This window comes from Typha angustifolia, chromosome 5 (assembly GCF_048772165.1).
Source record: "Typha angustifolia cultivar Huaian chromosome 5, ASM4877216v1, whole genome shotgun sequence".
NCBI classification, from domain to species: Eukaryota; Viridiplantae; Streptophyta; class Magnoliopsida; order Poales; family Typhaceae; genus Typha; species Typha angustifolia.
Genome location: NC_133243.1, coordinates 6434730 through 6450125, shown reverse-complemented (window position 1 = coordinate 6450125; position 15396 = coordinate 6434730). Strand labels below are relative to the sequence as shown.

Here is a 15396-nt window from a genome sequence, read left to right as displayed (position 1 = left end):
GCAACGATGTTGCTTTAGAAATTATCTTGACTAGTATTATGGTGGCGAGCAGTTGACTGATATTCTTCTGATGTTTATGATTATTATCAAAGAGTACGGAGTTTATATGCTTGCACAATTAGTTACATTTAAACAAGCTGAAAGCATGTAATCTACACAGCTAACGGCTGTTAGGCTTGATCAAAATAAGAGATCAGTGTATGGGTATTATCTCAGTTATGTTTCATCAATACTAGAAAGAGTACCCAACTGATTCAAGGTTTAAAACAGTATAAGCTTATATGGTGCATTAATGGAGGTTGTCAAGTTTGACTGAAGTAAATTCGCCCGATCTGCAGATATGTTCTAATTGATATAGCTTTTGCATCCACCGAATTGATTTCTCATCTGTCTTCCTGAAGCCGGGATTTTATTTTCATCTACAAATATTGTCTGATGGAATCTGTAGGGAACTCTGAAGGCCCATCTACCTTTGCATGTCTGAAAATAAATTGGTCTCTGATGCACAAGTTACTGCAGGTAAGCTAGGCAATGGCATCTTCTCACTCTATATTCTCAAAAGTTTCCTAATTAAGTGACAGGTTGGCTTTTGGACCTCAAATTTCAACTCAGATTTTGAAAAAAGTCAGTTGCGAGTTGAATCTTTTTCGACTAACTTCAGGCAGGTCGTAGAAAAAGTACATGCCAAGTTCAATATACTTGTTCCTAAGGTCTTTCTTCTTGGTATGCTGAGTTAATTGGTGGACCTATGCCAACCACAATTTGTGTAGTAGTTTTTGTAGAGATCAGTCTTGAATCTTGATGATGATATCTCATTGCCTACAATGGAGGCGTTGGAATTGCCATGGGAAGAGCATTTAGAGAGGTGGGGGAGATCTAAGAAGAGTGAAAGAGACAAGCATAAACAACTACATCCAAAGATGTTGGTAGAGAATTAAAAATGTCACCACTGCACGTGTGAACTGGTTGAATTAATGGTGTTATGTTGTTGTACCGTTCTCTTCTTTGCTTTCTTCATGCATATCTTGCAACAGTTAAAAGTTAATAATATTCACGGCAAATTACAGTCTTCAAAAATGCCTACAAATATTCTCCTAATTTTGTACAAACTCTGCTCTGTTATTGATACATTTATATATCTTTCCTAGCAGAGGATTAAGTGGGATGAATGGTGAATGAGGCGACCGTGGCCCACCATCTTTTCTTACATGAAAAATGCCAATCTTCTAATTATGATGTGTTGTTTTCATAGGATTGGATAATGCTTTTGATGTCCAAGATAAACTTTTTTTTCTTAATAATTTATGAGTTCGTAGATTATTCATAAGTTGAACGTGAGCCAATTCATCTTGATACATTAGAAAGTGGTCAGAGAGAGAGAGATAGAACTCCTATATTCTTTAAAAATAAACATCAAAAACCTTAAATTTAGTACCATTTGAGAGCTCCTAATCATCCGCAACCTTAAAAGCTTTTCCAATGGAATCTTCTGATGATCTTTGAGGAAGCTGAAGCCATTTAGTGCTGGATAATAAATGCTGCAATGCCTTGCAGGGAAGGAAACTGATGGCTTGAAAATCTGCGTGGGACCCCAGAAGAGTACTACACTCCTTCTGTGGATCTTCTTTTGATCCACTACCTACCTGCCACTATGTCTACTTGGAATGATCTCTCACTCTCGATGCTCTTGTCTTGTCTAAGGGGTTTAATCGAGCTGACTAAACTTAGAACGAAAATTAATTTTGAGTCTAATTACATAATCAAACTTAAATTGCATCTGATCAAACTTGAAATAAGATGTAATTCAATAATTGATTCATATCAATCATTATATATATATATATATATATATAATATTATATTATATTATTACTGTTGAGTTTTATTAAGAACGAATTTGATCGAGGCAGCTGAAGATTAAACTAAAAATTAATTTCTGAGTCTGTTTTTGTAGATCGAACTTGAAAAGGAGGTGCCAACAAGTGCAACTCTGCCACCTGAGAGATAGTGGCAGAGTTCTTGAACCCATTGCATTCAAAATCTATGTTTGTAAATAATGTGCACTTGTAAATAATGTTTGCAATCCTTCAAGATAATTACATGCGTGTGGTGGTTCCCCACCTAGCTTCCATAACAAGAGGAGGTTTCAGGAGGGGTCTTTCGGATGAGGAATGAGCTCACAAGGAGTCCAATCTTTCTTCTCTCCAATTTGTCAGTCTTCTTTCCCTTAAAAAAACAGCAGAAAGATGGACGTCAGTTACAAAGCTTTTTCCTCCTCTGGGGATGAATCAAACATTCGGGACATGTATAAAGACAAGTATACTCATTTGTCTTCAAGCTTTTTACCCTTGGTCTCACTCCTCTTGCTTCTCCCTATGTTGGAGTACAGCTACTCTTCTCCACCAACCCTCTCCTTATTTCCTCCCGAGTTCTCTCCTCACCTTTCCATTATTTCCTTCTTCCTTTCATTACCATTTTGGTCTGTTTTGAAGAGGAGAGCTCCAAAAATCGTAGCTTTCTTCTCCTGTCTCACTCACATCGCCAAAAAGCTCTGCGCTTGCTTCTTTGTTTTGCTCCCTCGGGGGCCTTGTTGCATTCTTTAGTTATAGATTGCATTCCCAGGGGCCAGAGAGGGGAAAGATTTGTTCTTTTGTTGGTTTTCTTGTTTCTTTCTCTGCTTCTCTTCTTCGATTTGGGTTTTGGTGAGAGTTGGGAGGGAGGACATTTGTGTGTATTGGGTTGGTTCACGGGAATGACTAGTGTGAGAATGGAGACTGGCTGTGGTGCTTTGCTCAGAGAGCTTCAGGTCTCTCTCTCTCTCTCTCTCTCTCTCTCTCTCTCTCTCTCTCTCTCTCTCTCTCTCTCTAATAGATTGTCCATTCGTTATTTGTGTTGGTGAAATGTACTATTTTTCCTTTCTTTTTAGTTTGTATCTTTGAAGATAAGAATTTCAGGTTACATTTCTTGGTTCTCGACAAATTTCTTTTCTTTTTTTCCTTTTTTCAAGTGTCTGCAATTCATAAGTTTTTCGAGCTAGAATGCTCAAGTGCTTTCCGTTTATATTGATCAATAGAAAAGAAATAGCAGCTATCTAAAGGAAGTGCTTCTTTCCTTTTCTGATTCTTCTTGAAGTATTCAGTTCCATTATGTTGTACGAAAGCAAGCATTTGTTTATGAAAACCTGGAAACCGAGTAGCTACTTTTAATTTCTGAGCTTCTGATCACACACTGAAATCTAAAATCTTCACAATTTTGGTATATCATGAGTAAGTCTCTTCATGAATGTACTTTTCTTGCTTGGAAGCAGCATATATGGGCTGAGATAGGAGAGAGTGAACAGGACAAGGAACGCATGTTGTTTGAGATTGAGAGGGAGTGCTTGCAATTATACCGGAAAAAGGTCGATGAAGCAAGCAAGGCTAAGGCACAGCTCTATCAGTCGGTTGCTGCTAAAGAAGCAGAGATTGCAGCTCTCATGGCCTCCCTTGGGGAACATACAATTCAGTCAAAGGTATTCATCTGGACCAGTTAGCCTATAAAGCTCATCATGTTAAAATAAGGGATATGTAAGTTGTTTCCAATTGGACTGCATTATTAAACTTATTGACTCAGTCGACTAAGTTTCTGACCAAATTCTCCATATCTTCTGGCTTTTCTTTAAAAACTTTATAATTGAATATTGGAGATTGGGTCGAATTTGTTAACCCAGCTCAAATTAGGAAGGGTATTACACATTCTGGAGTAATATCATGGTACCTTGTTATCCTTCCCTTTATATTATGCGGTGCAATTTAATTATCAACAACCATAAAGTTTCAGTTTTAGAAAATCTATCTACTTTATATTGTCATAATATTTGTTCAAGTTTCTAAACATTACAAATTCAAAAGTTCCAACTATTTACTCCTTCATACCTCTGCGTGCAGGAAGACAAGAAGACGGCACCACTGAAGAAGCAGCTTTCTACCATCATTTCTCTGTTGGAAAATCTGAGAGTCAAGAGAGAGGAAAGGATCAAAATGTTTTCGGATACGCAATCACAGATTGAAAAGATCATTGCTGAGTTAACAGAGAGCAATTACGATAGAGCCACTACAATTAAGTCAATTAATGGTGATGATTTATCACTGAGGAAGCTTAATGAATATCAAGCACAACTGCATGCACTCCAAATAGAGAAGGTATCTCTTCTTCACTGACATTAACTTCTATTACCTTGACTTTCTTCTTTTGTAGGAATCTGCTCCATGTAACTTCTTAGAATCAGTAATTAAGATACAATGCTGATTATGTACCTTTAAATGAAGTTATAATAGGCTGAGGTTATAAAAGAATAGTAGTTATAAATCAGAATTGGTCCCAGACCTTTGCAAAACAATAGAAACATCATTGAATGGAAGGCCACAGAGACAAAAAAAAGAAGCTATCTCAGCAAGATCTCTAATGCGTAAAAAAATAATGCAGCTGCACATGACATGTTCAATTCCTAAATGTGTGAGAATAGAATATTGTCAGATCTTTGATATACTGAAGCCTAAATGCTTTTTGAGATTATCTGTAAATTCCTTTTGCTATCAAATTATAAGCATTATTACTTAGGCACCAGGAGTAAGTTCTTGATGATACAGTGTCCAACTCATGGTCTGTTACTTAGTCAAAGAGTAAAGAATATCTACATTTAGGTTTAGGAATTAATTTCTATATCCTGCCCTGTGCATAACAATACGCCAGGTTTAGAAAGCCTTTAACCTTTCAACATGCATCTTGGTTAGGTGTTGTTCTATAAAAAGTATCTCAACAAGAGATAGGTTCTAAATTTTAGAAATAACATGAACCACTTGTTTATGGTAAATGATTGCCATTTTGTGTGCTGACCTTGGCTGTCAGTGATAATCATTTTCCTATTGGTAACTTTCCTTCTTGGTATCAGGAACTCTAGCACAGGTGGCAATCTCAATAAAACAAGATATAAAAACTTTGCTGATGGCATCTTTGTAATAAACATTCTCCTAGTCCTGTCACTAGAATTCTTATTGTTTATGTTGCTAACCTTTAGTTTCCATAGTGCTCATTCATTCACCTTTTAACCATCTTGTACATGATTAAAGTGTAGGAAGAACTTGCATTTGCAAACCTACCATGTGCAATAGGTCCTGTATTCATACGTCTAATGTTGTCATCTGTTTTCTATTCTAGCATATCATATCCAATTTTTTTTTTCTCTTCTTCCAGTCTGATCGCCTACATAAGATTCTGGAATGTGTAAATGAAGTGCATTCTCTATGTGGTGTCCTTGGACTGGACTTTAGAAGGATGGTGGATGAAGTGCATCCCAGTCTGCATGAGACTGCTTCAGGGCAATCAATAAACATTGGTAAAAATACACTGGAAAGTCTTGCTCAAGTTGTACTGAAGTTAAAGAGAGAAAAGTGCTTGCGACTTGAAAAGGTTATTTTGAAATGTTTTCATGTTTCACATTATTTTGTATGCCTATTAGTATCTTTAACCTATTCCTGCACTATAGCTGAGGAAATCTGTGGAATCATTATTTGAGCTCTGGAAATTGATGGATTCTTCTCAACAAGAGAGGAAGCATTTTAAAAGTGTAACAAGCATTTTTCAATCATCGGAAGATGACATCACATGTTCCGGTGTTCTCTCAGAGGAAACAATCGAACAGGTTTGTTTGGTGGGAACCAGTCTGGGTTCTTTTGTGACTTCAAATATTCAGATCTCTGTTGCTTTGTTTGCAGACAGAAGCTGAGGTCGAGAGATTGAAAGAATTAAAAGCCAGTAGACTGAAAGAACTTGTTTTGAATAGAAGGTCGGAACTTGAGGATATATGCAAAAAGGCACACATAGAACCTGATATGAGTACTGCTCCTGAAAAAACTAATGCGTTGATAGATTCTGGTACTGTATTGCTTTCTAATGCAGCTACTTTTTGACTTTTCCTTTTGTTATTTACTTATTTTCTCTGGTTAATGTCATCCCTATTCAGGCCTGGTAGATCCATCGGAACTTCTAGCAAAAGTTGAGGAACAAATAGTAAAAGCGAAAGAAGAGTCTACAAGCAGGAAAGATATAATGGATAGGATAAGCAAATGGCTTGCTGCTTGTGAGGAAGAAAATTGGCTTGAATATTACAACCAAGTATGCTTTTCTTTTTTCTCTATGATGAAAAGTTGCTGAGAATGTATGAACACGTAGATACATCCACATATCTAAGACTGTAATAACAAATATGTGCTCTTAAGTTCAAATTAATTATGCATAAACATACCAATATTCAATGAATTTGATATTAATGTGAAATTCCATAGGGCTGAACTCTCAAATGTCTATAAATTGCAAGTTGCTTCCTGTATTTCCTGAAATCATGCTTGTTTCTGGGCTAAACTTGCCAATTAACCCTCTATGATGAAGGATGAGAATAGATACAGCACTATAAGAGGTAGCCATATAAACCTAAAACGAGCAGAGAAGGCACGAATTACTGTCACAAAGATTCCAGGTACTTTCTGCGAACCCTATAGCATCTGAGATCCTATCATATATTGTAAATCTAATATGGGAGATGGTTCCAGCTATGGTGGATAACCTAATAAGTAGAACTTTTAGTTGGGAGGATGAAAGGAACACACATTTCCTGTATGATGGGGTATGTTTGGTTTCTATGTGCTTCATTTTAAAGCATGTAATTGATGCCTTTTATTTTCACACCTGTATATGCGATTCATGTGGATGCACTCCTACAAATTTCCAGGTCCGTTTTGTATCTATTCTAGAAGGGTACAAACTGACTCGACAACAAAAAGAAGAGGAGAAGAGACGATATCGGGTAGCTTTTGCTTTTTAAACTATCCCTTCACTTTATGCTAGTGACTTCAATTAGGTTGTTTCTTGAACACTTGTCAGCCTTCTTGCAGGATCAGAAGAAACAACAGGCTTTGTTACTTACAGAGAAAGAAGCGCTGTTTGGGTCAAAACCAAGCCCAAGAAAGACCAACAGTTTCAATAAAAAACATATTGGGCACCATGTGAATGGAAATGGGAACGGTTTCCTGACTCCCAGTCCACGACGGGCGTCTATCGGTAGCGCCACCCCTGATTTCCTCACACCGCGGTCCTATTCTGGTCGTCATAGTGGATACTTCAAGGAGGCAAAATGGTTGTCACCTACACCATTGAACTTTGTTGCTATACCTAAGGAGGATAGTATGTCAACATTCACATCTATCAGCGGTTCAGAACCCGAGTCTCCATCACAAGGTTAAATCTAGACATTTAACACTACTTTCTCTGAACCATTCCAGTCTTATGCATTTCAAAATACATGCCATTCTGGACTAAGCACTTACACTGGTTTCCTTCCTTCAGGATACTAAACATGGGCTAAATTTTCAGAGATAATGCTGCAAATGGACAAGTGAAGCATCAGAGTTACGAGCAGATGTACATGTCGTGCTTTGTTCCGTTGCGCGATCTTATGATTTTAGGGTTGGTGTGTCATTAAAATTTGAGTCAATCATCTACTTCATGTACATTTGGTTATATATATAAGAGTTAGTTCTTTGTTGGATATCTTTATGCACATCATTGAGTTAGAGCTTCAATCACATCCCCACTGGAATACTCCAACTGATACTTTTTAGTGTCGGTTTGCATGCTCTTTTCTCTCTGGTATTTATTCCTAAATCTGGTCTAATAAAACTTTATCCATCTTTTTTATGAATCAATCATCCATTTATCTTGGCATCTTGTTGTGGGACTTATCCATTGGCCGACCTAAATAGCTGTCACTCACTGCACTCCCGATCGAAGCCACAGTGGCTTCTCATGGACATAAATTTAATTGGCAAGACGAGATTGGGCACGAACTGGTGGAGATTAAAGGTGAATTGTTGAATAAGATTGGATCGGGCTGGATCAAATGGGCTTCAGGCCCAACAAATATTTTATGACTAAATCTTTTTAAATTTCATAATTGGCACTATGTTCTTCAACAAAATATCACTGGATAATTATTGCCCATTTTCATACTATCTCCTCTTCTTTTTGTTACATATTGATCCTTTAAATTATGAAAAATTAAAGAGTTAATGTGTTATATAAAGAAAGATAACAGTTTAGAGGTTTAAGGTGTAAATTGTCCCTAAAATCATTAAGCTAACAGAAGCTACACTATAAAAAGACTATTCTACCCTTGTATAAATTGTTAACAAACTATCTTATATTAACCTGATATTGCATTAGGGGTGAAGGGTAATCTTGCCATCTGGATGAATTAGTTAACTTTAGCACCCGTATGTTAGGAATCTTTTACAAAGCCCAACAATTTCTAATGGCAATTATGCAAAGAAAACCCTACACATACTAGATCCTCCTCACTAGGGTATTCTATTTACATGCCGAATTACTAATCTGCCCTCCACCTTTCCAGAATGACCGGCTTCGCCGTCGTGTCAACCCTATTTATCGACTACGATCTAAGTATCACGTTACACATGGCGGTTATTACGAAACCGCGTTATAGTACAGGGGTAAAAAACGTAATTTAGCCTTCGGCTAACGGAGTCGATAGCCATTCCGAGATTGGTAGGGGCTTTTTAGTAAATACGGCAGGGCCGATAGGGGGGCGATTGAATGTGATCCGACTTTAGCCACCAAACCTCTGGCTAACGGCCATAAAGGACGATTAATGACGGTGTTCGTACGGACGTCAGAAAGGGGAGGGGAAAAAGAAAGGGAAAAATAAAAATAAAAACCTTTCATTAAAAAAATAAAAAATAAATATATTAATCTCATCATCCCTTTTGACTTAGTGAGGGGAGTGAAATTAATAAATGGAAATTTAATTAGCTCGAGAATTTTAGAGGAACCGGAATTAGACTAGCAGACGTAGATGGGTGACTAGATTTGGAAGTCGAGTTGACTTTTTTTTATTCCAAACCCAACCCTATGTATGACTCACTGTATGCTCTTGACTTCTTTACTTTTCTCTTGCAAATAAGTCAAATGTGAGCCCACAAATTAAATAGTATTACCAAAAGCTACCGATCTTAACGTTTTAAGATTTTGATAATTTTAAGGGTTAAGTTAATCATCGCTCTAAGCTATGACTAGGAGAAATAAAAGCATATATAATTTATCTCGCCTAATTGTTCAACCTGATTTATACTCCCGATATTAAGGGTTAAAAGTATGATTAATCCTAATTTTAATTGACGGAGTGATTATATAAGCTATTAAAGAAAGAAACAAAGATGGCACGGTGGATAATCCTAAGGTCTTATTATTAGCAAGAGATGGTAATAAACTAGGAGGCCAATTTGTACAAAAAAAATAAAATAAGCCTTGTATTAATACAAAGCCCCTCATCAATTCTCTACATGATGAAGACAAATGGCATCAATTTGGGGGGGGGTTGGAATTCATACTCCAACAAATGCATCCATCCACCAAGTACTCATTGGACTTAATTCTATCCCTATGCACCACCACATGTATATATTAAAGTTATTACAATAAATATGAGCGACAAAGGATATTAAAATGTCATAAAATTAAATTGTCCTCTCTCTATATACGAGTCTTTTTTTTACATGGGACTGAACTTGGATTTCAAAAGAAATTAATTGCGACGCCAAATGGATTACTTATATTTGTTTTTAATTTTTTATTTTTCTAAGAGAGATATAAATTTAACAGTGTTTTAGTTAAATTAGTGCTACTGATATTTTCTCTTAATTTTTTTTTAATTTTTGCTAACTAACGGTCAAAAAGTGTAATAACTTAGAGGAAAGATGACAATATCTCATTCTTTGTTTGTCGTTTATATATTGTCTGGGGAATTTTTGCAATCTTTATAGGATTAAATGTTCCGACAACGATTAAGATGATGACATCCATGTAAAATTGTTGTTAACTTCACTAATCACTAGTCCTTGACATAATTACCAGCCATTACAGTGTGAGCCAAACCAAAGATTCCAATGTTAGTGTGTTGGGTTCGGATCCCAATAGATTCGGACAAGCTTTTAACCCCCATTATCACATCCAACACCCACGGTTTCGGATCTAGACGTCAAACCAAAGGCTATGCCATCTAATTTCTTTTCTTTTTTCTTTTACATTTCCCCATGGTTTTGTTCCCAAAGTTGGTGGAAATTAATGAGCAGCCTTATCGGATCCAGTAGGAAAACGAAATAGGATCCGAGTCCGAGCCGTTTCGTTCGTGTCCCGCCTTAATGACTCCAGCTGTGCCAACCCAGCACGAAGAGGAGAGTAAGAAGAAAGAAATGAAGAGAGAGAAAGGAGGGGAGAGAGAGACCATCGAACGAAGAGAAAAGATTTAAATCACCGGCTCTTAATACGCATCGGTTACCACTCCCCTCTCTCTTTCTCTCTCTTGGTTCTCTCTTACGAAGAGGAGAGAAAGGAATAGGAAGCATAGAGAGAGAGAGAGAGAGAGAGTGAGAGAGAGAGCTATTAATTCCAAGTACCAGGGCAGGAAAATTTCTTGCCTTAATAGGGGGTGTATCCGCCCGGATTGTGGCTGATATTTCCAAACGAGGCCTCGCCGTTTTCCGGATTTGGCGTAGTGCTTTGCACCCCTTCCCTTCGCTTTCCTTCCCTTTCCGTTCCCTTCTCCTCCCCTGGTCGAGACGAGGTTGCGTTTTGGAGTTCGAAGCGAGGAGAGCAAGAAAGGAGGCATTTTGAGGGGTCCAGAGTGGGATTTGGAGCAATTGGAGACAGACCCATATGCTGGTTTCCTTAGTTTAGTGGAGTAAGGGAGGAGTGTTCTAGGTGGGAGGAGCTTGGAGGAAGGGAGAAGGATGGATTTTGGCGACGACCAAGATGGCTCGGATGGCCAGAGGAAGAAAAAGCGCTACCACCGCCACACTCCGAGGCAGATACAGCAACTGGAAGCGTACGGCATTGCTCTCTTTTGCCTTCTCCTCCTCCTTTTTCTTCTTCTCCTCCTCCTCTGCTCCTTTTGTTTTTTTGCTATTTGGCCTTCTCTTCTTTCTCACCCATGTGGGTTTCTTTTTTGTTCTCTTTCTTCTTCGGTAATTTGGGTGATGCTATAGGATGTTTAAGGAGTGCCCGCATCCCGACGAGAAGCAGAGGATGCAGCTGAGCAGGGATTTGGCTTTGGAGCCACGGCAGATCAAGTTCTGGTTCCAGAATAGGAGGACCCAGATGAAGGTAACATCTCTCTCTCTCTCTCTCTCTCTCTCTCTCTCTCTTCCCCCTCTTGTCTCCATTGGATCAAACCACTGTCTGCGGAAGTGAGACAAAAGCAAAAAAAAGGAGGTCCTTTGTGACTAATCTGTTTCTCTGTCCGTCTTCTCTCTATGGTGATTAGGCCCAGCACGAGAGGGCCGACAACTGCGCTCTCCGGGCGGAGAACGATAAGATACGCTGCGAGAATATCGCCATGAGGGAGGCGCTCAAGAATGTCATCTGCCCCACTTGCGGCGGCCCTCCGGTCACCGAGGACTCCTACTTCGATGAGCAGAAGCTAAGAATGGAGAATGCTAGATTGAAAGAAGAGGTACCCACTAGTGCTTTTCCTTTCCAATCGTGTGTGTATATATGTGTGGGTATCATTTATCTGCTCGAATCTTGTTTGTTTTAGCCAGCATCTTATTATAGTAGTTCACTCCAACTTGTAGAAGTAGTAACTTCCATGATGAGTAGTAGGAGAAGAAAGAATCGGTACCAGCGGTCTTTATCAGATCACTATCTTAGTAGAAATTTTAATTTCCGAGGTAGAGGGAGGGTACGAAGTTGCCAAAATCTCTTTTAAAATGGGAAAAGTTTGTAACTTTTGATCAATATCCATGCAGCTCGATCAAGTTTCCAGCTTAACATCGAAATATCTCGGAAGGCCGATTACGCAACTTCCCCCGGTTCAGCCAGTACCCATTTCTTCGTTAGATTTGTCGGTTGGGGGACTCGGAAGTCCGGTGATTGGCCCTTCGCTTGACCTTGATCTCCTTACTGGGAGTTCATCTGCTATACCATTTCCATTCCCAACAGCCGTATCTGAAATGGAGAAGCCTATCATGGCGGACATGGCCACTAGTGCAATGGATGAGGTGATAAGGCTAGTGCAAACTGATGAACCCCTATGGGTGAAGCCTGGTGGCGATGGCAGGGAAGTCCTCAGCCTCGAAACCTATGATCGGATCTTTCGGAAGCCAGGGAACCACTTCCGGGGCCCTGATATCCGCGTCGAAGTCTCAAGGGATTCCGGCCTGGTGTTTATCAATGCAGTGCAATTGGTTGATGTGTTCATGGACTCGGTAAGCTTTGCTTCGTCGTTATCTGGATTATAACTTCCTTTAGATTGAATTTGGAATGAGATGGATTCATACTTGGTGCAGAACAAATGGTTAGAGTTTTTTCCCAGCATTATTTCCAAGACTAGGACAATTGAAGTCCTTGCAGCTGGAATGTCAGGAAGGAGCGGATCACTACTTTTGGTAGCAGTTTAATTCATTACATAATTTTTTTGCTTTCATCCAAGAGATATCTTATTAATAAATTTCTAATCCAAATTCATTGCAGATGTATGAAGAACTGCATGTTCTTTCGCCAGTCGTGCCGACCCGCGAGTTCTGCTTCCTGCGTTACTGTCAGCAAATTGAACAAGGCTTATGGGTTATCGCTGATGTTTCGGTAGACTTACCCCGAGAAAATCAATACAGCACTCCTTCCCGGTCCCGAAGGCTACCTTCTGGCTGCTTGATTCAAGATGTGCCCAATGGTTATTCCAAGGTGTTTGATAGATGCATGCACTTGTTTTCCCCTATGAAATATATCCATTTTCCATTTGAATGGTAGTAAATGGGATATCTTGATGCAGGTGACTTGGGTGGAACACATGGAAATCGAGGAGAAAGCTCCTGTTCATCTACTCTACCGTGATCTTGTTAACAGCGGGACAGCATTTGGAGCTCACCGATGGCTGACCACCCTGCAGAGGACTTGCGAAAGATTTGCGTGTCTAATGGCTGCTGGCAATTCCCCTAGGGATCTTGGAGGAGGTATCTCTAAGTGACTACGTGCATGCTATTTGGAGCTAGGACCTTCCACTAACTATGTTTATGTCTGCGTGCCTCCAGTGATTCCCTCACCAGAAGGCAAGAGGAGCATGATGAAGCTTTCACAGAGGATGGTCAATAACTTCTGCGTTAGTTTGAGTTCATCCCAGGTCCACCGGTGGACGACGCTCTCAGGACTGAACGATGTTGGTGTGCGAGTCACAGTTCATAGAAGCTCAGGTCCTGGCCAGCCCAGTGGCGTCGTTCTCAGTGCCGCAACCTCTCTATGGCTGCCTATATCATGCGAGAGAGTCTTCACTTTCTTCAGAGATGAGAACATGCGATCTCAGGTTACTTATCTGTTCATGTTCATCATTCATTGTCTTCAATCTCTTAGTGCTGCACGTACAAAATTTTGTAAAAAATATGCTTCCATTCTTCTCTCAGTGGGATGTTCTCTCAAGTGGCAACTCAGTGCAAGAGGTTGCGCGAATTACAAATGGTTCGCATCCAGGGAATTGCATTTCTCTCCTCCGAGTAAGTATTATCATGTGAATCATTGATCATTACATTGGATGTTGAGCTTATCTAAAATGTTGCATTGTTCAACAAATATAGGGACTCAACTCCAGCCAGAACAGCATGCTAATACTACAAGAGAGCTGCACTGATGCATCCGGCTCACTAGTTGTGTATGCTCCCATCGACATCCCGGCCATCAACATAGTAATGAGCGGCGAGGATCCCTCCAACATCTCGCTCCTCCCATCAGGTTTTGCAATTCTGCCCGACGGCCGATCAGGAGGGGGTAGTGGGGCCTCGACGAGCTCGAATCCGATGGGCAGCTCATTGGGTTCTCTGATCACCGTGGCGTTCCAGATACTCGTAAGCAGCCTGCCATCATCGAAGCTGAACGTCGAGTCAGTGGCAACGGTCAATAACCTCATTAGCACCACTGTGCAGCAAATAAAGGCTGCCTTGAATTGCCCCAGCGGGTGACGAACTGAAGCTTTCAGAGCTCTCCCCCACCTCTTCTTCCTCCCTCTACATCTTTTACTTAGCTGCAACAATAGCAGATGGGGCACAGAGGGGTGGGGGGGCGCTCTTGATGTGGCCATTCAAGAGGGGAGGTTTAATTGGGTTTCCTTTGGGGTTGGTTGGGGCCTTCAATGCTCTCATCAAGAGCTGGAAACTGGGGCTTGGGGAGCCTGCTACTACTACTAATGCTGATGCCAGTCTTCATAACAAGTTCAAAGATTTTTACAGCAGTCAAGTCACATTTAACATCTCCGGAAGCCTTTAAAGAAGGGAGTCAAGAACGCACCATGCTTGTCTCTTATCCTTGCTGTCATAAATCCTTCCCTCTCTTCTTTTAGCTTTTGCCTTCTTTCCTTTCTTCTCGTCACCCCCTTTTCCCATTTTTACTCTCTTTATGCAGCAAGGATGAGTGGTTCGGGTATTGACTTCTGTCCATTAAATATTTAACTTATGAACAGCATTGAAAATAGTTCCAAAATGTTGAAGCCTATGTTGTTTTCATTTGCTCATCTTATTTGCAAACAAACTCCCACTCCCCATCCCCATCCCCATCCCCATCCCCATCCCCTCCCTCTCTCTATGTCAGAGAAGAATAATGGACTTTATGCATGTATTAATTGGTTGCTCATAGAGTTGGAAGTCCTTATTAATAATGTGCTATTCATGAATGATAGTTTGAACATTGTACCATTGATGAGCTAAGAGTGAGTGAGATGATGCCCCTATATTTGAAGCAATGGATGTCAACAACTGTGAGGTGGGCCTTCTCAACTTCCATTGGTGGTAGTTTAAAGAGAGAGAGAACGAGATGGGCCAGAGCAAATTAAATCCAATTTATTTTTGGTGGTTGGTATCCAACTCCTTAATCAAGCAAAGACTAAGACGTTCTGGTAGCATTAGTTATGCTCTTGGTTACTGCTACTAATAGTAGCTGGATACTCTGCTCACAAACATTGCTTTCCTCTCTGGAAATTCATAGCTGTGTTGAAGAATGGGGGGCCCTCTTTGCCTTAAATGAAGGGCATTAGTTGGCTAATTTCTACTTACATTGCCAATTTATTATGAGGTATTTTCATAGAAAAGGTAAATTACAATTTATTTCGATATATATCCGCTCGACGCTTAATTTACTCTTATGTACTTTAAATTTACACACTTAAACACCTTGTGTCCATACCAAATTGTAACAAGAGGATGTGAAAAGACCTAATTACCTCTTAGAAATATAATCCAATCATTTAGCAATTTATGCCAAAAAGATATTTAATGAGAAATATATATATCTCTCTCTCTCTCTTTGACC

General features: G+C 39.7%; 2 protein-coding genes across 2 annotated transcripts; both read left to right on the top strand.

The window, feature by feature from the left end:
- The first annotated feature begins 2167 nt into the window (after positions 1 to 2167).
- Positions 2168 to 7582, top strand: LOC140760173 (65-kDa microtubule-associated protein 6-like). Its single transcript, XM_073097011.1, has 12 exons — positions 2168 to 2806; positions 3308 to 3511; positions 3927 to 4181; positions 5233 to 5448; positions 5525 to 5680; positions 5754 to 5913; positions 6002 to 6153; positions 6427 to 6514; positions 6588 to 6661; positions 6767 to 6841; positions 6930 to 7272; positions 7381 to 7582. The coding sequence occupies exons 1-12, from the start codon at positions 2753 to 2755 to the stop codon at positions 7386 to 7388; spliced, it is 1785 nt and encodes a 594-aa protein (XP_072953112.1). The 5' UTR covers positions 2168 to 2752; the 3' UTR covers positions 7389 to 7582.
- Positions 7583 to 10458: 2876 nt separating this feature from the next.
- On the top strand, positions 10459 to 14581 carry LOC140759899 (homeobox-leucine zipper protein ROC8-like). Its single transcript, XM_073096589.1, has 10 exons — positions 10459 to 10933; positions 11094 to 11211; positions 11372 to 11560; positions 11856 to 12314; positions 12396 to 12494; positions 12580 to 12789; positions 12878 to 13058; positions 13137 to 13405; positions 13503 to 13592; positions 13674 to 14581. Exons 1-10 carry the CDS (start codon positions 10839 to 10841, stop codon positions 14052 to 14054), a joined length of 2091 nt encoding a protein of 696 aa, XP_072952690.1. The 5' UTR covers positions 10459 to 10838; the 3' UTR covers positions 14055 to 14581.
- The last annotated feature ends 815 nt before the right edge of the window (positions 14582 to 15396 follow it).